This window comes from Hyperolius riggenbachi, chromosome 8 (assembly GCF_040937935.1).
Source record: "Hyperolius riggenbachi isolate aHypRig1 chromosome 8, aHypRig1.pri, whole genome shotgun sequence".
Classification (NCBI taxonomy): domain Eukaryota; kingdom Metazoa; phylum Chordata; class Amphibia; order Anura; family Hyperoliidae; genus Hyperolius; species Hyperolius riggenbachi.
Genome location: NC_090653.1, coordinates 40,835,436 through 40,860,160, shown reverse-complemented (window position 1 = coordinate 40,860,160; position 24,725 = coordinate 40,835,436). Strand labels below are relative to the sequence as shown.

The window sequence follows — 24,725 nt, the reverse complement described above, 5'->3', positions numbered from 1 at the left end:
ACACCTGAAAATCGCAATGTGGGCAGCATACACCAGAAAACCGCAATGTGGGCAGCAGTGACCAGAAAATCGTAATGTGGGCAGCAGACACCAGAAAATCCTAATGTGGGCAGCAGACACCTGAAAATCGTAATGTGGGCAGCAGACACCAGAAAATCGCAATGTGGGCAGCAGTGACCAGAAAATCGTAATGTGGGCAGCAGACACCAGAAAATCCTAATGTGGGCAGCAGACACCTGAAAATCGTAATGTGGGCAGCAGACACCAGAAAATCGCAATGTGGGCAGCAGTGACCAGAAAATCGTAATGTGGGCAGCAGACACCAGAAAATCCTAATGTGGGCAGCAGACACCTGAAAATCGTAATGTGGGCAGCAGACACCAGAAAATCGCAATGTGGGCAGCAGTGACCAGAAAATCGTAATGTGGGCAGCAGACACCAGAAAATCCTAATGTGGGCAGCAGTCACCAGAAAATCGTAATGTGGGCAGCAGACACCAGAAAATCGTAATGTGGGCAGCAGACACCAGAAAATCGCAATGTGGGCAGCAGACACCTGAAAATCGCAATGTGGGCAGCAGACACCTGAAAATCGTAATGTGGGCAGCAGACACCTGAAAATCACAATGTGGGCAGCAGACACCTGAAAATCGTAATGTGGGCAGCAGACACCTGAAAATCGTAATGTGGGCAGCAGGCACCAGAAAATCGCAATGTGGGCAGCAGACACCTGAAAATCGCAATGTGGGCAGCAGACACCTGAAAATCGTAATGTGGGCAGCAGACACCAGAAAATCGCAATGTGGGCAGCAGTGACCAGAAAATCGCAATGTGGGCAGCAGACACCTGAAAATCGCAATGTGGGCAGCAGACACCTGAAAATCGTAATGTGGGCAGCAGACACCAGAAAATCGTAATGTGGGCAGCAGACACCAGAAAATCATAATATGGGCAGCTGACACCTGAAAATCGTACTGTGGGCAGCAGACACCTGAAAATCCCCCCCCCCTGGGGCCCGCTCGGGGCCGTTTTTTGGGGGCTGGAGGGGTGGCAGCATGAGGGGAAAGCCTTGCCCACAGTCGGCGGGGAGAGGGGAAGTTCCCCCCTCTCCCTCACTTCGGGGCTCTCCCCTCTGCGCCCCCCTCCAGCTAGTTACCGTCTGTGGGCAGCGGGCCGGGCAGCAGCGGCGGCGGGATACATACCTTCTTCCTTGCGTTCCATCGCCGCCTTCTCGCTCTAGCGGCTGACGTCACTTCCGCTTCCGGAAGTGACGTCAGCCGCTAGAGCGAGAAGGCGGCGATGGAACGCAAGGAAGAAGGTATGTATCTGCTGCCCGCTGCCCACAGACGGTAACTAGCTGGAGGGGAGCGCAGAGGGTAGAGCCCCGAGGTGAGTGAGAGGGGGGAACTTCCCCTCTCCCCGCCGACTGTGGGCAAGGCTTTCCCCTCATGCTGCCACCGCTCCAGCCCCCAAAAAACGGCCCCGAGCGGGCCCCAGGGGGGGGCGGGCCCCCCCGCGGGCGCAGGCGCTGCAGGGCCTATTGCTACGCCCCTGGTGACCCTGATCTGCATATGCTTGTTCAGGGTCTATGGCTAAAAGTATTAGGGGCAGAGGATCAGCAGGACAGCCAGGCAACATGCATTGTTTAAAGGGGTTCTTTGGGGGGTTTTGAAAACAAAAACTGACACTTACCTGGGGCTTCTACCGGCTCCGAATGTATTATTCCTACATCTAGCAATCATTGCTGTGGATGCCCCTCCAAGCTAAGCAGAGCCGGGACAAGGTCCTCCAGCACCCAAGGCTGAGACACCAAAGTGCGCCCCTCCATCCCTTCCACCCCAGCCATCACACACTGATTGCTATTAGACTAAGAGGTGCCACAGGGCCCACAACCTCCCCAACACCTTAATATCTAGTTATCTGGCTTGCAGTCACAGCCAAGTATCCCCTTTTCTTATTTCTTTCTGCTTCAAACACAATTAGGAATGACAGCTGAATGAATTCTGCGCCCCCTCCTACACTGCGCCCTGAGGCTGGAGCCTCTCCAGCCTTTGCCTCGGCCCGGCCCTGAAGCTAAGAAGCACACAAACCCTTTTTATATGCAAGTATAGAATTCGTGATAACTACTTCCTGTGGTACGATATTCCACATTTTACCTACTCTTACTGTGAAGAGCCCCTTTCTACACAGGTGATTAAATCTCCTTTCCTCTTGTCCTTTATACAAGCCTAGTAGTAGTAAAACAATTGCTTGCCAAGCTTATATTGCCCTTGGGTATATTATTATTATTATTGATGTCCACTCACCTGAAGGATTATTAGGAACACCATACTAATACAGTGACCCCCTTTTGCCTTCTATGTGGCATTGATTCAACAAGGTGCTGAAAGCATTCTTTAGAAATGTTGGCCCATATGCATCTTGCAGTTGATGGAGATTTGTGGGATGCACATCCAGGGCACGAAGCTCCCGTTCCATCACATCCCAAAGATGCTCTATTGGGTTGAGATCTGGTGACTGTGGGGGCCATTTTAGTACAGTGAACTCATTGTCATGTTCAAGAAACCAATTTGAAATGATTCGAGCTTTGTGACATGGTGCATTATCCTGCTGGAAGTAGCCATCAGAGGATGGGTACATGGTGGTCATGAAGGGATGGACATGGACAGAAACAATGCTCAGGTAGCCTGTGGCATTTAAATGATGCCCAATTGGCACTAAGGGGCCAAAAGTGTGCCAAGAAAACATCCCCCACACCATTACACCATCACCAGCAGCCTACACAGTTACATATTACATATATTACATATTACATATTTATTTTGGTTGAAAAAAGACATACGTCCATCGAGTTCAACCAGTATAAAGTACAACACCAGCCTGCTCCCTCACACATCCCTGTTGATCCAGAGGAAGGCGAAAAAACCCTTACAAGGCATGGTCCAATTAGCCCCTAAAGGGAAAAATTCCTTCCCGACTCCAGATGGCAATCAGATAAAATCCCTGGATCAACATCATTAGGCATTACCTAGTAATTGTAGCCATGGATGTCTTTCAACGCAAGGAAAGCATCTAAGCCCCCTTTAAATGCAGGTATAGAGTTTGCCATAACGACTTCCTGTGGCAATGCATTCCACATCTTAATCACTCTTACTGTAAAGAACCCTTTCCTAAATAAATGGCTAAAACGTTTTTCCTCCATGCGCAGATCATGTCCTCTAGTCCTTTGAGAAGGCCTAGGGACAAAAAGCTCATCCGCCAAGGTATTATATTGCCCTCTGATGTATTTATACATGTTAATTAGATCCCCTCTAAGGCGTCTTTTCTCTAGACTAAATAAACCCAGTTTATCTAACCTTTCTTGATAAGTGAGACCTTCCATCCCACGCATCAATTTTGTTGCTCGTCTCTGCACCTGCTCTAAAACTGCAATATCTTTTTTGTAATGTGGTGCCCAGAACTGAATTCCATATTCCAGATGTGGCCTTACTAGAGAGTTAAACAGGGGCAATATTATGCTAGCATCTCGAGTTTTTATTTCCCTTTTAATGCATCCCAAAATTTTGTTAGCTTTAGCTGCAGCTGCTTGGCATTGAGTACGATTATTTAACTTGTTGTCAATGAGTACTCCTAAGTCCTTCTCCAAGTTTGATGTCCCCAACTGTATCCCATTTATTTTGTATGGTGCTAGACCATTAGTACGTCCAAAATGCATGACCTTACATTTGTCAACATTGAATTTCATCTGCCATGTATGTGCCCATATAGCCATCCTATCCAGATCCTGTTGCAATATGACACTATCTTCCTGAGAGTTAATGATTCTGCACAATTTTGTATCATCTGCAAAAATAGCAACATTGCTCACTACTGCATCTACTAGGTCATTAATAAATAAATTGAAGAGCACTGGACCCAGAACAGACCCCTGTGGGACCCCACTGCTAACAGTCTCCCATTTTGAGTATGATCCATTGACCACAACTCTTTGTTTTCTGTCCATTAGCCAGTTCCCTATCCATGAACACAGACTCTTCCCCAGTCCTTGCATCCTCAACTTTTGCACCAGACTTTTGTGGGGAACAGTGTCGAAGGCCTTTGCAAAGTCCAAGTATATCACATCTACAGCATTCCCAATATCCATATTAGCATTCACTACCTCATAAAAGCTGAGCATGTTAGTCAAACAGGACCTGTCTTTAGTAAACCCATGTTGATGCTGAGAAATAAGATTATTTTCTACTATGAAGTCATGTATAGTATCTCTTAGTAACCCCTCAAATAGTTTGCATACAACTGATGTTAAACTTACAGGTCTATAATTTCCCGGATCAGATTTTTTGCCCTTCTTAAATAATGGGAAAACGTGGGCTGTACGCCAATCCACTGGGACTCTGCCAGTTGCAAGAGAGTCACAAAAGATAAGATAAAGGGGTTTATCTATAACTGAACTTAATTCCCTTAGGACCCGAGGATGCATGCCATCCGGGCCAGGTGCCTTGTCTATTTTTAATTTATTTAGTCTTGCCTTCACTTCTTCCTGCGTTAAGTATTTAATATTACAGTTAGAAGATTGAGACTCTTCCGCCTCTGTAGTTTGCAACAGTGCTGTTTCTTTTGTGAAGACAGAAGCAAAGAAAGCATTTAATAACTCTGCCTTACCTTGGTCATCCACCATTGAGTTCCCATCCTCATCCTTTAGGAGTCCTATACAGTCAACCTTTCTTTTTTTAGAGTTAATGTACTTGTAAAACTTTTTTGGGTTAGATTTGATATCCTTAGCGATTTGTTTTTCAGCTTCAATCTTTGCCTGCCTAATTTCTTTTTTACAATTTTTATTGCACTCCTTATAATTGCTTAGTGCAGCCTCGGTCCCCTCCTGTTTTAAGACCTTATAGGCATTCTTTTTCCTCTTCATTTTATCTTTAACCTTTCTATTCATCCATAGAGGCCTTTTTTTATTTCTAGACATTTTGTTTCCATATGGGATATACATACTACAGTATTGATTGAGTATAAGTTTAAAAGCTTGCCATTTCCCTTCAGTGTCTTCCCCTTGTAGTACATTATCCCAGTTCACCAAACTTAGTGCCTGCCTAATTTGAGTGAACTTTGCTTTTCTAAAGTTCATAGTTTTAGTGGTCCCGCTGCCCCTTGGCCTATCAGTCACCAGCTCAAACGTTATCATGTTGTGATCACTATTTCCCAAATGTTCTTGAACCTGCACATTTGATACATTATCTGGTCTATTAGAAATGATCAGATCCAGTAACGCATTCCCCCTAGTTGGTTCAGTTACCATTTGAGTCAAGTAATTGTCCTGTAGTGCTGCCAGAAATCTGCTGCTTTTACCAGAATGGGTAGCCTCAATACTCCAGTCAATGTCTGGAAAGTTGAAGTCGCCCATAATTATGACCTCATTTTTACCTGCAGCTTTTTCAATCTGCTGTAGTAATCTCAGTTCTGCAGCTTCATTAATAAGAGGTGGCCTGTAGCATACCCCAATAAGCAATTGGCAACTTTTATTTCCACCATGAATATTTACCCAAACGGACTCCACATCTTCGCAATCTTCCTCCATCTCATCGTTGAGGACAGCTGTAAGAGAATTCTTAACAAAGAGACAAACCCCTCCACCTTTTTTCCCTGTTCTATCCCTCCTAAACACATTGTATCCTTTTAAATTAGCTATCCAGTCATGGCTTTCATCCATCCATGTCTCGGTTATTCCCACAATGTCATAGCCTTTGTCATTCAGAATGAACTCTAGTTCGTCTATTTTATTTGCAAGGCTCCGAGCATTGGTTACCATGCACTTTATATTTTTACCACCACATTTACCAATTTTGTTTACATGAAATTGGCTACTTGAATTTTTACCAACCTCCTTAATCTTTACACTGTCCCCACCCCCCTCTCCACCCTCCATAATGATAGGTTCCCACTGTCTTTTTACCTCATCTTGTCTATGTATTGAGACTTTATCCTCCCGCCTCCCCCCAAATCCTAGTTTAAAATCTCCTCCAACCGTTTAGCCACAGTGATAACAAGGCATGATGGATCCATGTTCTCATACTGTTTACGCCAAATTCTGACTCTATCGAGACTCATCAGACCAGACAACATTCTTCCAGTCTTCAACTGTTCAATTTTGGTGCGCTCGTGCAAATTGTAGCCTCTTTTTCCTATTTGTAGTGGAGATAAGTGGTACCCGGTGGGGTCTTCTGCTGTTGTAGCCCATCCGCCTCAAGGTTGTGCGTGTTGTGGCTTCACAAATGCTTCGCTGCATACCTCGATTGTAACGAGTGGTTATTTCAATCACAGTTGCTCTTCTATCAGCTTGAATCAGTCGGCCTATTCTCCACTGACCTCTAGCATCAACAAGGCATTTTCGTCCACAGGACTGCCGCATACTGGATGTTTTTCCCTTTTCACACCATTCTTTGTAAACCCTAGAAATGGTTGTGCGTGAAAATCCCAGTAACTGAGCAGATTGGAAAATACTCAGACCGGCCCGTCTCAGTTGTCTGTTTTCTAAGCTAAATAATCCTGGTTCATTCCACCTTTCTTGGTAAGTGAGACCTTCCAGTATGAGGCTATAACATAGCTCACTGTGATGGATGACTCTTACAGATAGAGTAGAGGCAACAAGCTGCAATGGGATGGGAGGAGACACATTTATATTTAGAACTGGGATTCAACCATTTATGCCGCGCGGACGTGAGCTTCACATCCGCAGCGGTAGCTGCTAGAGCCGCAGGGACGCGCTAGTCATGTCCTTGCAGTTTTGGGGTTTTCAGGTGATCGGGCAGGCAGATGACCGCGATCGCGCTGTTTCTGGGAGCAGGGGAGATTGGCTGCATTTTGTCCCCTGTGCCAATCCGTACATTACCGCTGAGAATAAACACTGTTTTTGTTCAAAAACGGTGTTTATTCTTACATAAAGCCGCCGTGCTATCTCCCGCCGTCATTACCACCGGTTTCCGCCGCCTGATTGTTACATTTATGAATGGGAGCAATGTTCCCATTCATAATCTCCCTGCCAGCAGTGCGATTGCAGCCGCTTTCCAGTGAAACCTTGCGTCACTTCCCCTAGTTACAATGTAGCAATACATTCTATCCTATGTAGCTTACTTGTACGCTACATAGCATTTTGCTCAGCGGGGGACATCTTGTGGCCAAATAGTAAAATACACCTACTGACTTTAGGGAAAAAAATAATAATATCTACAGTATGTCAAGTGGGCATCTTATTATTAAATAATGGGCTAAAAATTAGTGATGGATGTAAAACTGAAAAAATGCACCTTTATTTCCAAATAAAATATTGTCACCATACATTATACTAGGGATATAATTTTAACGTTGCAATAACCGGGACAAATGGCAAATAAAATGTGTGGATTTTAATTATGGTAGCATGTATTATTTTAAAACTATAATGGCCTGAAAACTGAGAAATAATAATTTTTCCCATTTTTTTTATTATTCCCATCAAAATGCATTTAGAATAAAATAATTCTTAACATAAAGTACCACCCAAAGAAAGCCTAATTGGTGGTGGAAAAAACAAGGTATAGATCATTTCTTTGTGATAAGTGGGGATAAAGTTATTGGGGAATGAAAGGGAGGAGCACTGAAAGGAGAAAATTCCTCTTGTCCATAAGGTGAAAAATACCCGCGGGCTGAAACGGTTAAAGGATACCTTAGTGGCAATTATTTTTCAAAATGGATGCCTAATGTGTGTATGGGGATTTGTGGGGATGCTTACCACACCTCTCGTGCCCCTGCGTCTCCCCCATTCTCTGTACTGATCCATGTAATCTTCTTCCTGGTTGGCGCAGTCGGTGCCCTTTGACCCGGACATAATATTCTGCGCATGTGCAGTATGTCGGCTTAGGGGATATATGATACTATAAATTATACAGATTTATTGATTCTCTTTTAGTGTTTTTATCATATCATGTGTTTTAAATTAATTGTGTTATTTAATAAAAAATTGTTAAACGTAAAGAGTATCTGAAGTGGATTTTTTTTTACCTATTATTGCTGTGCAGCCATCGTCAGTATTAAAATCCACGTTGTTATGCCGCATCCCCGCTTCAGAACGAGTGTCATGTCCCCCCAGAAATGCCATAAATACATTCCAGGATCGTATCATTTTGCTGCAAGGAAGAGGCAGAGCTGTGCTCAGTATCTATGCCTCTTCTCCAGTCAATCTCCGCCTCTCCCTGCCCCTCTCAGTCTTCTTTCACTGAAAGGGGCGGAGATTGAATGGAGAAGAGGCAGAGCTACTGCGCACAGCTCTGCCTCTTCCTGGTAGCAAAATCTACGACCTGGAAAGTTGTAGAATTTAGCTAGGGTATTTCGAGGGCATAAATAACTCATTCTGCCGTGGGAATGTGGCAAATCAGCTTGAAATTTAATGCTGAAAATGGCTGCTTGCCAAACTAAGGTAAAAAAAGAAACTTCAGTGTCCCTTTAAAATGTGGTACTGCCTGTTGGACAGTTTCTTTTTGGAGCTCCTTTTAACGGATTGACATTCATGGATTCGCAGAGTTCCCCTTAAGTTTGAGTTTTGTACAAAGCAGGGAGACTTGAAACTACAAAGGTAGCTAGAACTGTTAGGAATAAAACTCCAGGTCCCCTCTATAGGAAGTTTTTTTTGGTTTTCCAGAGAGTAGCAAACAGGTGCCAAAGGGGGACCGAAGGAGAGGGAATTTGATGTCGATCACCCTAGGAATAAATAATCTACATTTCTAGTACAGTTTTCATACTTTGATTAATGCCAATCATATGAAAATAATTATTGTTAATTGTCATTCTAGCACATTCTGCCGCAGACATATGGGGATTATGTTATAAAAACATAATAACTATGTGTATACCTATGAACACCACAGAACCTGATGAGTCCATAGATATTCGCATCTACACTGCCTGCGGTATTGCCACAGAGATATGATATTTACATACACATTATATCTCTTTCTATTCTAATGAGGGAGGCGGAGCTGGGTCACGTGACAGCGTATGCCCATCTCTCATTACAATCTCCCTCCCAGGAGAGAGGGGGTTAAAAAGTCTATATTACAGATGTTACAGATTCCCAAGAATCCTTCAATGCTGATCGATCCATTCATCCCTGGATACATTTGCTAGCTGATTGGCCCCGACTCAACTCCATTGTACTTGTGGTGGGCAGAAATTACGCCTATGCGTAATTACACATCGTAATTTGCAATTACGCATCTTAATCGCAATGTGAAATTTACGGATAATGCGTAAAAATTTCACATGCAAATGTAATTGCTAACCGTAATTATACATGTTAGCATCATTTTCACGTAATTTGGTTAACGTAATTACCGGCTGATGAACGTGAATTTTTTTCGCTTATGAACGCATTTTTCGCATTGATTATTTAAAGGAAACCAGAGATGCTAGAACATAAACATTTTATACATACCGAGGACTTCCTCAAGCCCCATGCACACGGCTCACTCCCACGTTGCCGTCCTCAGCCTTCTGTATCGCCGGTACCAGGTCCCGTAACTTTGGCCAGTCGCGGCCAGTCTGCGCAAGAGAAGTGTCCTCTCTACGTATCTCTCTGGTGGCTGGGTGTGACCGGGTGTGTGTGACATTGGAGGATGATGTCACACCCCTCTCTTATGATAATCTATCTCTGGTATTCAGGGGAGAAGCTGGCTCATTATTGAGTGGTCACTTGCTACACGGGGAGAGAAGGAACAAACTTCCTAGTGATACAAACCCAATACAGGACGCAAAGTAACACAGAATGTGGGGCACAGCACTTACTTTTTCTTGAAAAGGATTCCTTGCCGGTGGTAGCATAGAGGACGGCCAGAGAATGCATTTGGTTTTTCATAGAGGCTGCAAAGGAAGCCCGTGTCACATTATCGTTCTGCAAAAATTTTTCTATAGCCTCAGAATAGGGAGTGTGATAGGCCAACCAACTCTCCGTGGTGACATTAAAGTACATTAGATCCATTCCTTCCAGAGCCAGCTTGAGAATATAGCCTTTCATATCATCCTCGGAGGAGGGAATTTCCATCCAGCACTGAATTCTGAAATCACCTTAAATTACATTAAATCTCAGTTAGAATAATGGTCAATGTCTGATATTATATGGGGATTCTGGTGGTGGTGTGGGGGGTTGTTAATGGGGAGAAGTCATCAATGTATAACCTCTTCACACAAACTGGAGGTATGTGCGCATCCAGTTTGCACCTGTGTGAGGTCAATAAGACGTACAAAGTATAAGGCGTGTCCTGTCATTTTGCAACAGGGGCGCACACGTGTGTACGCGCCCGCTGCTCGTTCCCGGCGGCCACAAGAGAGGGGGGATCAGTGATGGGGAACAAGTGTTCCCCTGAGCCAATTATTGAAGTGCCGAAAATGAATGAAAATGCCTTGTATCACAAGACATGCTCATTCATCAAAGTAATAGTAAAAATTGTACTTAAAAAAAATTGAACATTTCCCGGTAACTTCCAGGAGAGTGGAGCTAGTGGCCAAAAGTTATAATTAATGAAAAAAAATACATTTCATTATAATTAAAACCTTATTAACGCCCCCCCCCCCCATGCTTATCAAACGTAATCAAGTTGACAATTTAAAAAAAAAAAGGTAAAAAGGAGGCCTATATGAGGCCCCCCCTGTTGATTTTGTGTGGGCTGACTCCTGCAGGGACAAGCAGTATAGTCAGTTTCCATCCTCCTTATTCTGGCTTGCAGATGCAATTTACATGTGCTGTGCCTTTAAATTTGTCAAGAGACACTTATACAGCCATTTTTAAGTCAGGTGATACCTGGTTTGGTAGCACATAACTTCATTGTCTCTCCTATGTAAAACAATGAATTATGCTAATCCATCCTTTATATCTCTGAACATCTAGACATTCATTCCAAAAACAGAGGATTATAGCCTAGGCTCTCAACACATGGTACCTGAGCACCAAGGGGTACTTTTATTAGGACCCAAGTATTACTTGAACTTGTCATAATCAGTCCCTTATTTATAGGTACTGTATTTTTTGGACTATAAGACTCACTTTTTCTTCCCCAAAAGTAGGGGGGAAAAGTCACTGCGTCTTATAGTCCAAATGCAGGGAGTTCCTGACTTGTGAACACCTGCCAATACGAACTTCCAACTCGCCGCAATGTCGGGAACTCCCTGTACTGTGCCCATGCAGAGGAGGACACAGGGGGACACAAAGGGGCATAGAGGAGAACAGAGGCAGACACATGGGGGACAGATGCAGACACATGGGACACACAGGAGGATTAAAGAGGGACAGAGGTAGACACAAGAGGTGCAAGGTGGCATGAGGTACAAAGGGAGCATAATCCACAAGATGCCCCTTCACCATGGATGCACCAGGTGTAGTATATATATATTTTTTTAGTTTATATGTTTTTGTTCTCTAAACCTAGGTGCGTCTTATGGTCAGGAGTGTCTTATAGTTTGAAAAATACGGTAATTAAAAGCATAAAGGAAAAGCATTTATAACCAAATATGGACTAGCACTGACAAATATATATGTATAAAGGGGTACTTTGAGATGATAGTTCCCACAGTAAGGGGTACTAGCCAACACAGTTATTAATAAATAGTGATGTTGTGATCATCTAATTACATGTACGTGAAATTTCATATATATTTTCACAATTACACCCATACCTAATTACGATTTGTAATGTCAATTGATTTTGTTTAATCATTTGTAATTTCGTGTAATTTTTGCGTAATTTTGTGCCGACTAATGGCTAATAGCAAAGCCCCCATACATTGTCACCAAAATTACTACATACATTAGGAGAATAGTGGGAATGAAAAAAAAAATATGGAATATAACCCAGCATTTCAACTTTGCTCTAAAACATTATTTACAGCATATTATATGCAACCAGCATTTTTTTTTTTTTTTACTAGACCAGCATTGGAAGGGTTACACACAGAGCTTTAAAGTTCCGTGGAGAGAAATGCAGACGCATCCGAAGTTTAGATAGATACATTTAAGTAAACACAATGTAAGAAGTGGTGAATTTGACACACTCTCTGACTGTGCAGGAGCTCCTGCACAGTCAGAGAGTGTGTGTCACATTCCCCACTTGTTACATTGTGTTTACTTAAATGTATCTATTTAAAATTCTAAACTTCGGATGTATCTATCTATCTAAACTTCGGATGCGTCTGCATTTCTCTCCACGGAACTTTAAAGCTCTGTGTGTAAACCTTCCAATGCTGGTCTAGTAAAAAAAAATGCTGGTTGCATATAATATGCTGTAAATAATGTTTTAGAGCAAAGTTGAAATGCTGGGTTATTTTCCGCTTTAAACTAATGTTTCTGAGTTTAACCACTTCAGCCTTTAGTGATTTTTTCCCTTATGCATGCGAACAATTTTCACCTCCCATTCATTCGTCAATAACTTTATCACTAATTATCACAATAAAATAATCTTTATCTTGTTTTTTCCGCCACCAATCAGGCTTTCTTTGGGTGGTACATTTTGCTAAGAAATATTTTATTCTAAATGCATTTTAACGGGAATATTAAAGAAAACCTGAACTGAAAATTAAAAGTCAAAATAAGCAAACACAAGTCATACTTACCTTCCATGTAGTCTACTCCTCAGTGTCTTTCTCCTGTCCCGCGTCCTGTTTGTTCCCTGTGATCAAGGGAATTTTCGCAGTTAAACTGTAACATTGCCCACTTGAGCCATATGGGAACATGGACACTACCTGGTACATCAGTTTTCCTCTCAGCTATAACTGACAGCAACTGATATTTTACTGACAGCAACCGATATATTTCAGATCTGACAAAATATTGTCAGAACTGGAAGGGATTATTGTCAGAAGAAAAGGGTGAGCTTCTGAGAGGAACTGATGGCAAGGTAACTATGCAATTCTCATTTGAAGTTACTTCATGTGTTTATTTTAAATATTTTTACTCAGTACAGGTTCTCTTTAAGAGAAAAATGGAAAAAAAATCATTATTTGTCAGTATGGCCATTATAGCTTTAAAATAATACATGCTACCATAATTAACCATTTCAGCCACCCGGTTGTGATCCTCACGTCCAGGTGGCTGCTCTGCTGCAGTGGAGCGCTCCCGCGCATGATCGCGGGCACGCCTCTGTTTCCCCGTGCTGTTCCTCGGTAGCCAAGAGATCAGTTAACGGGAACATGGTTCCCGTTCACCGATCTAATTCCCCAGCAGCAAAACCGATGGTCTCTTAACAGACCGCAGTTTTTCTACAAAAAAAACAACTAAAAATCCCGTCCTCCTTGTGCTTCTGGGAGGCAAGAAGCACAAGGAAAAAAAACAAAAACTCAAGGTGGCCATCTTGTGGCCAAATAGTAAAACTACAGCTACATACATTTTTCAAGAAATTTACACACATTGTGACATTCAAAATTAATTGTTTATTTCTCAACACCAAAAAATTACCCAAATAAGATTTTTATTGGAAAAAAAAATTACAATTAAAAAAAACAAAAAGCAGCAACATAAATAGTTACCTAAGGGTCTGAACTTTTTAAATATGCATGTGAAGGGGGTATACTACAAACATTTTTTCAATTATAAGCTTGTAAATGGTGATGGACGCAAAACTGAAAAAATGCACCTTTATTTCCAAATAAAATATTGGCACCATACATACATACATAGGGACAAAATTTAAATGGTGTAATAACCAAGACAAATGGGCAAATAAAATACATAGGTTTTAATTATGGTAGCATGTATTATTTTAAAGCTATAATGGCCGAAAACTGAGAAATAATGAATTTTTTTCCATTGTTTTCTTAATATTCCTGGTTAAATGCATTGATAAAAAAATAATTCTCAGCAAAATGTATCACCCAAAGAAAGCTTAATTGGTGGTGGAAAAAACAAGATATAGATCAATAAATTGTGATAAGTAGTGATAAAGTTATTAGCGAATGAATGGGAGGTGAAAATTGCTTTAAAGCTCTGTGTGTAACCCTTCCAATGCTGGTCTAGTAAAAAAAAAATGCTGGTTGCATATAATATGCTGTAAATAATGTTTTAGAGCAAAGTTGAAATGCTGGGTTATATTCCGCTGCAAACTAATGTTTCTGAGTGTAACCACTTCAGCCTTTAGTGATTTTTTCCCCTTATGCATGCGAGCAATTTTCACCTCCCATTAATTCGTCAATACCTTTATCACTAATTATCACAATAAAATAATCTATATCTTGTTTTTTCCGCCACCAATCAGGCTTTCTTTGGGTGGTACATTTTGCTAAGAAATATTTTATTCTAAATGCATTTTAACAGGAATAGTAAGAGAAAAATGGAAAAAAATCATTATTTGTCAGTATGGCCATTATAGCTTTAAAATAATACATGCTACCATAATTAACCATTTCAGCCGCCCGGACGTGGTCCTCACATCCAGGCGCTGCTCTGCTGCAGTGGAGCACTCCTACGCATGATCACAGGCGTGCCACTGTGTCCCCGTGCTGTTCCCCGGTAGTCGAGAGATCAGTGAACGGGAACATTGTTCCCGTTCACCGATCCAAGTCCCCAGCAGAAAAAACGACGGTCTCTTAACAGAGACCTCAGTTTTTCTAAATAAAAATTTCCCTGTCCTCCTTGTGCTTCCGGGAAGTGCGAAGCACAAGGAAAAAAAACAAAAACTCAATAGTAAAACTACATCTACATACATTTTTCAAGCAATTTACACACATTATGACATTAAAAATTAACTGTAACGATTGGTGTCAGCACACAGAGAACTCTGATTTTTGGTGATCTGCAGTATCACCAATAATACAGATGCTATACCTGATTATGTGGTGATCTGCAGAATCACCACTAATACTAGTATAGCCTGACACTGGACAACAGAAGAGGAATAGTGTTTAATGTAACAGTAATACGGATGAGAGAGTTCACCCGAGGAGCGGGTGACTCAGACTGTACTGCAGCCGGTGCTCACCTTATGAGTGGATGAGACAGACCGTGCTGCAGCCAAAGGCATATGAATACCACAACAATGAGAAGGAACACAATAATGCTGTACAGCTGACCACCTGTGGAGCAAGTGATTCAGACTGTACTGCAACCAGGTAGTGTTTGGTGCACAGTACAAGGAGGAACAATCCTAGTGCTGCTGGACTAAGGATCCCCTGAAGAACACGTGGTACAGACTGTATTGCAGCCTAGGAGTAGTTGATACAGTTGGTGCTGCAACCTAAGTGACTCATGCAGTACTGCCGCCTAGGAGCGAGAGATACAGACAGTACTGCAGCCTATGAATACCTGAAGGGCAGGTATCACATCTAAGCAGCAGTATCCTACACCTGAGCGGTTGGTGTAAGAAACTAGTTTCCCTCACCAGTGGCAGGGCCCACTGATGCGGGTAGCGAGGTCAGACAGACAGAGTTGGCAACGAGCGGACAGATACAGTACAGAAACGGAAGGCTGATTCAATGTCAAGGACAGGCAGGGTTGGCAACGTGAATCAGATAGGCTGAGGTACAGAATCGACAAACGGTAGAATAGTCAGAGCAAGCAAAATGTCATTAACAGATAAACAATGCAATAGTACTTTAAAGCTATCAACAGAATCTGACTAAGTGTGGATCCCCAGCTCCGGCTGGTTCTAGCACACTTTGGGATCTGACTAGGGTCTGAGCGCTAACACACTATAGCATTCGCAACAGCAGACGCGGAGCTACTGACAGACCTGCTCTATATATAGTCAACATGCTCCATAGCGCCGCCCCAGTCACTCAGCCAATCCGGATGCTAGCTGGAATCAGCTGACCGCATGATCAGCTGACTCCCCTCTTAGCTGCATGAAGGTCCTGTCGCTCTGCTCGCGCGCGCGTAGCCCTTAACCTGTGAGCAATGGAAGGACCCTGAGCATGTAGAGAGGAATCCACATGCACAGCAGGCTTTAATAGAGACACATGGAACGATCTCACGCCTCTCATGCTGGCTGGGAGATCAATTGCTTAAGTGACATCATTAATCTTTTTTGTGACAGGATATGGGCCTATAAATCTTGGTCCTAACTTGGGTGATGGTTGTTTCAATGCTAAATGCCAAGTAGAAATCCACACCATGTCCCCTGGAGAAAACTTCCACTCAACAGACCGCCTCTTATCCGTCTGTTTTTTGTGAGACTGGAACGCTTTCCCCAAATTTCTCTTAACTGAACCCCAAATCTCCTTTAGCGCCCTTTGCCAATCCTCTAGAGCCGGGAAAGGGGAAGATGCCACTGGTAAAGGAGAAAACTTGGGGGATTTTCCCGACACCACCTGAAAAGGGGAAAATCCTGAAGAAGAACTTCTCAGGTTATTATGTGCGAACTCTGCGAATGGCAGGAACGTTACCCAATCTAATTGTGCATCTGTCACACAACACCTGAGGAATTGTTCAAGGGACTGATTAATTCTTTCGGTCTGGCCATTGGTCTGTGGGTGGTAGCCTGATGAAAAAGAAAGATCCATACCCAACTGATGGCAAAAGGCTCTCCAAAATTTCAACACAAACTGGACTCCCCTGTCTGACACCACATTTTCCGGAATGCCATGCAGCCGAAAGATGTGTTGAATGAAGAGATCAGCTAACTCCTGAGCCGTGGGGAGTCCTTTAAGGGGAACAAAATGAGCCATCTTACTGAATCTATCCACTACCACCCAAATGACCGTTTTGCCCTCAGACCTAGGGAGTTCTCCAACAAAGTCCATTGACAAATGTGTCCAGGGCTCATTTGGCACTGGTAGAGGTTGTAACGTGCCCACTGGAGCCTGGCGGGAGGGTTTGCTTCTAGCACAAACTGAACATTCCCTCACAAATTCCTTACAATCAGATGCCAGTGAAGGCCACCATACACATCTAGCTAAAAGATCCTGAGTTCGGGTAGCCCCTGGATGCCCAGCATTCTTATGGGTATGGAATAATTGTAAGAGTTGTAGGCGGAAGGGGAGTGGCACAAACATAACCCCCACAGGCTTCCCTTCTGGAATATCCTGTTGAAAAGGAGCCAGTGTAGCTGCCCAGTCCTCCCAGGTCTCGGTAGCTGCCAAGACCACCTTCTGAGGTAGAATGGTCTCAGAGATCGAAGACTGGACTGTCTCAGGCTCAAAACACCTAGATAGAGCGTCTGCCTTAACATTCTTGCTACCTGGTGTATACGTTATAATGAATCTGAACCTTGAGAAGAATAAAGACCAACGAGCCTGCCGAGGGCTAAGCCTCTTGGCCCCCTCGATGTACTCCAAGTTCTTATGATCTGTGTAAACTGTAATTGTATGTTCTGCCCCTTCCAGCCAATGGCGCCATTCTTCAAAGGCTAATTTGATGGCCAAAAGCTCCCGATTACCAATATCGTAGTTCCTCTCGGCAGGAGAGAACCTCCGTGAAAAGAAGGCACACGGGTGCAGTTTGCCTTGAAGACCAGAGCGCTGAGACAGCACAGCCCCAACCCCTATTTCAGACGCATTGACCTCCACAATAAAGGGGAAGGTGACATCCACGTGTCTCAGGATGGGAGCGGAACAAAACAGCTTTTTCAAAGTAGCAAAGGCTGATTGGGCCTCTTCCGACCAGTGATATGTGTCAGCCCCTTTTTTAGTAAGACTGGTGAGAGGTGACACTACAGAGGAGAAGCCCTTTATGAACTTTCTGTAGTAATTGGCAAAACCAAGGAATCTTTGGAGTGCCTTCAATCCCACAGGTTGAGGCCACTCCAAAACAGCAGAGACCTTCTCGGGATCCATCAAAAGTCCAGATGAGGAGATGATGTATCCCAGGAAGGATACTTCTGTGACCTCAAAGAGGTACTTCTCCAACTTTGCATAAAGTGAATTCTGTCTTAGTTTCTGAAGAACAAATTTAACATGCTTACGATGCTCTGTCAGGTTAGCTGAGAAAATTAGTATATCATCAAGATATACAAGAACAAATTTTCCCAAGACCTCCCGGAAAACCTCATTAATTAACTCCTGGAAGACGGCAGGGGCATTACACAACCCGAAGGGCATAACCAGATATTCGTAATGCCCGTCGGGCGTGTTGAATGCCGTCTTCCATTCGTCACCGTCCCTAATGCGTACCAGGTTGTATGCCCCTCGCAGGTCTAATTTGGAGAAGACACTGGCATTGGTCACCTGTGTGAACAAATCGTCTATCAAAGGCAACGGGTACCGATTTTTCACTGTGATCTTATTTAGACCTCTGTAGTCCATACAGGGCCTAAGCCCTCCGTCCTTCTTCTGTACAAAAAAGAACCCAGCCCCAGCAGGTGACCGGGAAGGACGGATAAAGCCTTTAGCTAAGTTTTCTTTGATGTATTCTTGCATTGCCAGTTTCTCAGGCCCAGACAGATTATAAAGATGGCCTCTTGGGGGCATACAACCAGCCCTTAGCTCTATGGGACAATCATAACTCCGGTGAGGCGGAAGTTTATCCGCAGACTTAGGACAGAACACATCTGCAAACTCTGCGTACTGCACTGGCACCCCTTTAACCTGAATCTTGGTGGCGCAAACCGTAACTCTCTCTAAACAATGATGACGACAATGGGTAGACCAGCTTTGTAGCTGACCTGATGCCCAGTCGATCTGAGGGGAGTGGAGTTGCAACCAGGGCATACCCAGTATGATGGTAGAAGTAGCCATGTGCAGGACAAAGAACTGTAATTCCTTTTTATGTAGTACCCCTATATTACATGTTAGTAAGGGAGTTTGGGAAAGACAAATACAAGACAAGACAAATAACATTTATATTGCGCTTTTCTCCTTGCGGACTCAAAGCGCCAGAGCAGAGCAGCAGCCACTAGGGCGCGCTCTATTGGCAGTAGCAGTGTAAGGGAGACTTGCCAAAGGTCTCCTACTGAATTAGTGCTGGCTTACTGAACAGGCAGAGCCGAGATTCGAACCCTGGTCTCCTGTGTCAGAGGCAGAGCCCTTAACCATTACACCATCAGCCAACTGCTTAAGGTTGTCTACACTGTAGCGGAGAGTCATCTACTGCTGTGACCACAATCTGTCGGTCTAAAGGGAGTAATGTAATCCCCAATCTTTTAACAAAATCAAAATCTGTAAGATTGGCTGCAGAGCCAGAGTCTACAAAGGCCTCTGTAGACACGGTCTGTCCTTCCCAAGTGATGGAGCAGGGAAGGAGTAAACGATTATTGTTTAGAGGTATTGACTGCTCACCTAGGGTATTACCTCTGACTACTCCTAGGCGGCAGCGTTTCCCGACTTCTTAGGACAGTTCTGGACAAAATGACCCTGCTCCGCACAGTATAGACACAACCCTTCTGACCTTCTGCGATTCTTTTCCACTTGCGTCAATCTAGAATGTCTAGAATTTGCATCGGCTTGTCTGGAGATGACGGGGTGGAGAGGAGGCATAGGAGACAGATCTTACAGTAACTTTTCCACGGGTCTGTTTCTGATAACGCAGGCGACGATCTACTCGCACTGCCAAAGAGATTGCCTCATCAATAGATTTGGGTTTGGGATGTCCCAACATTAAATCAGAGACTGCATCAGACGATCCTGACAGGAAACAGTCTAGTAATGCATACGTCCCCCATCTAGCTTACACAGCCCACTTCCTAAATTCCGCAGCATAAACCTCCACCGGATTACGACCCTCTCTGAGAGCTTTTAGCTTCCTCTCAGCAGTGATCGCCACGTCCGGATCGTTATATATAACGGCCATGGCCTCAAAGAATTCCTGAACCGAAGATAATGCCTTGTGCTCTGCAGGAAGACCATATGCCCATGTCTGAGAGTCTCCTGACAACAGAGTCTTAATAAACGTTATCCTCTGGTTTTCTGATCCAGATAGGTTAGGCCTCAACTCAAAATAGGACATCACCCGATTCCTGAAATTCTGAAAGTCTGATCTATGCCCTGAGAACTTCTCGGGCACAGCCATACGTAAATCTGTGACTGGAGGGGATCACACTGTATCGACAGCTGTTTGAAGTGTCCTGACTGTCCCAGACAGTTGAGTGATCTGAGTCTGTTGGGTATTAATCACCCTGGTGAGATTTTTCCCCGCGGTGATCAGGACTTCAACCTGACTGCGTAGTGCGTCCATATTGTTTGGTCTGCTGTTCTGTAACGATTGGTGTCAGCACACAGAGAACTCTGATTATTGGTGATCTGCAGTATCACCAATAATACAGATGCTATACCTGATTATGTGGTGATCTGCAGAATCACCACTAATACTAGTATAGCCTGACACTGGACAACAGAAGAGGAATAGTGTTTAATGTAACAGTAATACGGATGAGAGAGTTCACCCAAGGAGCGGGTGACTCAGACTGTACTGCAGCCGGTGCTCACCTTATGAGTGGATGAGACAGACCGTGCTGCAGCCAAAGGCATATGAATACCACAACAATGAGAAGGAACACAATAATGCTGTACAGCTGACCACCTGTGGAGCAAGTGATTCAGACTGTACTGCAACCGGGTAGTGTTTGGTGCACAATACAAGGAGGAACAATCCTAGTGCTGCTGGACTAAGGATCTCCTGAAGAACAGGTGGTACAGACTGTATTGCAGCCTAGGAGTAGTTGATACAGTTGGTGCTGCAACCTAAGTGACACATGCAGTACTGCCGCCTAGGAGCGAGAGATACAGACAGTACTGCAGCCTATGAATACCCGAAGGGCAGGTATCACAACTAAGCAGCAGTATCCTACACCTGAGAGGTTGGTGTAAGAAACTAGTTTCCCTCACCAGTGGCAGGGCCCACTGATGCGGGTAGCGAGGTCAGACAGACAGAGTTGGCAACGAGCGGACAGATACAGTACAGAAACGGAAGACTGATTCAACGCCAAGGACAGGCAGGGTTGGCAACGTGAATCAGATAGACTGAGGTACAGAATCGACAAACGGAAGAATAGTCAGAGCAAGCAAAAGGTCATTAACAGATTAACAATGCAATAGTACTTTAAAGCTATCAACAGAATCTGACTAAGTGTGGATCCCCAGCTCCGGCTGGTTCTAGCACACTTTTGGGATCTGACTAGGGTCTGAGCGCTAACACACTATAGCATTTGCAACAGCAGACGCGGAAATACCGACAGACCCGCGCTATATATAGTCAACATGCTCCATAGCGCCGCCCCAGTCACTCAGCCAATCCGGATGCTAGCTGGAATCAGCTGACCGCATGATCAGCTGACTCCCCTCTTAGCTACATAAAGGTCCTGTCGCTCTGCTCGCGCGCGCGTAGCCCTTAACCTGTGAGCAATGAAAGGACCCTGAGCATGTACCCGCGCGGCATAGGCCGCCGGTTGATACGCGGAGATAGCCGCCATGCCGCTTGACTCAGCGGCGGCATCTCCGCTATTCCTTACATTAACTGTTTATTTCCCAACACCAAAAAATTACCCAAATAAAATTTTAATTGGAAAAAAAAAATTACATTAAAAAAAACCCAAACAAACCATAAATAGTTACCTAAGGGTCTGAACTTTTTAAATATGCACGTGAAGGGGGTATACTACAAACATTTTTTAAATTATAATCTTGTAAATGGTGATGGACGGAAAACTGAAAAAATGCACCTTTATTTCCAAATAAAATATTGGCGCCATACATTGTGATAGGGCTAACATTTAAATGGTGTAATACCCGAGATAAACAGGCACATAAAATACATAGGTTTTAATTATGGTAGCATGTATTATTTTAAAGCTATTATGGCTGAAACCTGAGAAATAATGATTTTTTTCCATTGTTTTCTTAATATTACTGGTAAAATGCATTTAGAAAAAAATAATTCTCAGCAAAATGTATCACCCAAAGAAAGCCTAATTAGTGGCGGAAAAAACAAGATGTAGATCAATAAATTGTGATAAGTAGTGATACAGTTATTATCGAATGAATGGGAGGTGAAAATTGCTCTAATGCATAAGGTGAAAAATCCCCGCCGGCTGAAATGGTTAAAACCCACGTATTTTATTTGCCCATTTGTCCCAGTTATTACATCATTTAAATGATGTCCCTATCACATTGTATGGCGCCAATATTTTATTTGGAAATAAAGGTGCATTTTTTTAGTCTTGCGTCCATCACTATTTACAAGCTTATAATTTAAAATATATTAGTATTATAACCTCTTGACATGCATATTAAAAAAGTTCAGACCCTTAGGTAGCTATTTATGTTTTTTTTTATTGTAATTTTTTCTAATTAAAAATTTTATTTGAGTATTTTTGGGTGTGTGGGAGGTAAACAGTTACTTTTAAATGTAAAAATGTTGATTCATTTAAAAAAAAAATGTATGTAGATTTAGTTTTACTATTTGGCCACAAGATGGCCACAGTCAAAAATGTATTTATTTATTTTTTGCTTTCTATAAGCGTACTTACAGGAAGTGAAGAGGGGATGTGTAACAGAACAATCACGGCTTCTCTATAGAAGCCAGCGATCGTTCTAAGGGACTTAGATCAATGAATGTGAACTGCTTTCCCATTTATTGATCTCCGGGCTATGGGTGGTCCTGCGAACCCCGGTGGCTCCATTTTCTCATGTACGTAGCTCCTACGTAGGAGCTACGTCCTGTGGGCTAAAGTGCTTAAAAAAAATTTTCCTCTGCTTTTTTTAAATCAATTTTTTTAAGAAGTGCAAGGTCTTTTTGCAAAATATTGGTGACATATAGCATGTATGGGGGCTGTGCTATTAACCACTAAAGTCGGAATGAAATTATGTGAAATTGCAAAAGTATGGGCCCTGATTAGAATTACAGGTGAAATTAATTACGATTTTTCCCAAAATTTTGCATTACGTTTTCACATTGTAATTGAGAATTTCTATGCAAAATTACGACTATGCGAAATTTGTGCTCATTACTATTCATAAATGGGTGCGGGCTATAGGTATATTGAGAATTATCCATTTTAAATGATGGAAGTCCAAAACCACTGCTATTTTTACAGGCTAGTTGTTTCATTTTAGTTTGTTTTGACTTGTTTTGCTGTAGGCTACTTACCTCTAAAACGAAATTCTATGCTGATATCATAAATGTGTTTTTGAAAATAATACATATAATTAGTCAAAAACATTCCATAGATGAACCAGTCAGCATCAGGCAGATTTCCTTTTGACCAGCTTTGCTTGAATTTGATGATCCGAGTGTCATTGTTGACAGACAGGGTCTCAATGTCTTCCACAAGGAGGGTGCTCCAGAGAGTAAACACCTCCAGGTTATTGGAGAATTGGTAGTTCTGCAGCCATCTTATCTTGATGGAGCCTGGAGTGAGAGAAAGAAAAACGGTTCATTGTTCCTTATATGTTGTACTGCAACAGAGGAATGTGTGTATTAAACACCAAGTTAAGACCTAAGTAAGGTAAGGTGTAATGATCTGCGGGCGATTTCCAGTCAGCGCACACCACGTGCGCTGAAGCAGAAGGAAATTGCCACAGTCACAGAAGCAAAGTACCCAGTATATATTGGTAGAGGGGAATTCCAACCAGCAGGTGGAGCTGCTACTGAGAGTACAGAGGGTTAAGCCCTCTGTACAGCCACAGATGCCAGATTGAAATTGTACGATTAAGCAAGACTGAGCAACTCAGAAGAAAGCAAGAACAGAGACAGACTATGTGAATGTCTACCAATCTAGTCGCCACCCAGCGACGGTAGACATACCACATCAGAACAGACCAGAGTAAGAAAGCTAATCGGAAGAGGGGCGATTGCTATCAGCAACACAAGAATGAGGAAAGACAGAGCGTGAACTGAGTAAGGAAGATACAGCAAATAACCACAATCTGAACGCCAAGGAAAATAACAAATGAACTAGCTAAACACGGTCCCCGCACGATATGCGCAACAGAGACAAGCGCGTTTAATGGCACGGTCACCGCACGTTAAGCGCAACAATGGCAAAATGTACCAACCCTAACAAATGAACACGGAAAATGAAAACAAACAAATACCGCGAACCCTTGCTAATCGGTTTCCTCACACCAGACAACAGCAAGCGTTTGTTCCAGACAAGACAGACAGAAGGAGTAGTAACCAGTAGCAACCGCAGCTAAGGTTATACTCCAAAAGTCAGACAAGGGAGATCCACCGCCTCTACCGCTAGGGCGAATGCGATCTAGGAGCAAGACCGAACGATTCGCTGTCAGCCACCGCAGGTGACAGTACAATCGCAAGGACAGGACAAGACAAAACAGGAATAAACAGTACAAGTAATACAGAACCTGACTGCACTAAGGGGAGTGCAAAGTGCACTCGCTAGGAATTAACTGCACTAGAATATTCACAACAAGATACAAAAGAGGCTGAGGCTCCAAGGTAATCTCACCAAACAGAAACCATGTCGAGCAAGGAATTCTGGGAGGAAGTGACATTTATAATGGAAACCTTCAAAGGAAGCAGACAAGCAGCCTGCAAGATAAGTAGATGCAAATCAGTCAGCCTTGCAAACTGACAGAAAGGCCTCTTTTCCCTGGACTGCACTATATAACCTGCATAGGAAACAAAACTGTCCAGGGAATCAAGGCCAGCAGAGCGGATTCTGACATAAGGTCTGTTTTTTTATTTTTGGGAGGTAGGTGCGAGTGGCTCTTTCCGGCGTTGGCCACACTTGGAGAGGCCGCCTGCACCTCCCAGCCTCCCCCTCTGGGGTGCCGCTGTGTGGTTCCGAGCAGTGAGAGGGCTTGGAACCCCACGCCCCC

The 24,725-nt window shown here is 43.3% G+C and overlaps 1 protein-coding gene across 1 annotated transcript in view; it reads right to left on the bottom strand.

Annotated features, from left to right (window-relative positions):
• LOC137527288 (T-cell surface glycoprotein CD1b4-like) overlaps positions 1 to 24,725 on the bottom strand; it is a 45,746-nt gene that overhangs the window by 14,842 nt on the left and 6,179 nt on the right. Inside the window, exons 3-4 of the mRNA XM_068247797.1 lie at positions 23,032 to 23,292; positions 9,819 to 10,097 (exon numbers count right to left, since the gene is read on the bottom strand). Coding sequence (XP_068103898.1) covers positions 9,819 to 10,097; positions 23,032 to 23,292 — 540 coding nt within the window. The remainder of the gene's footprint in view (positions 1 to 9,818; positions 10,098 to 23,031; positions 23,293 to 24,725) is intronic.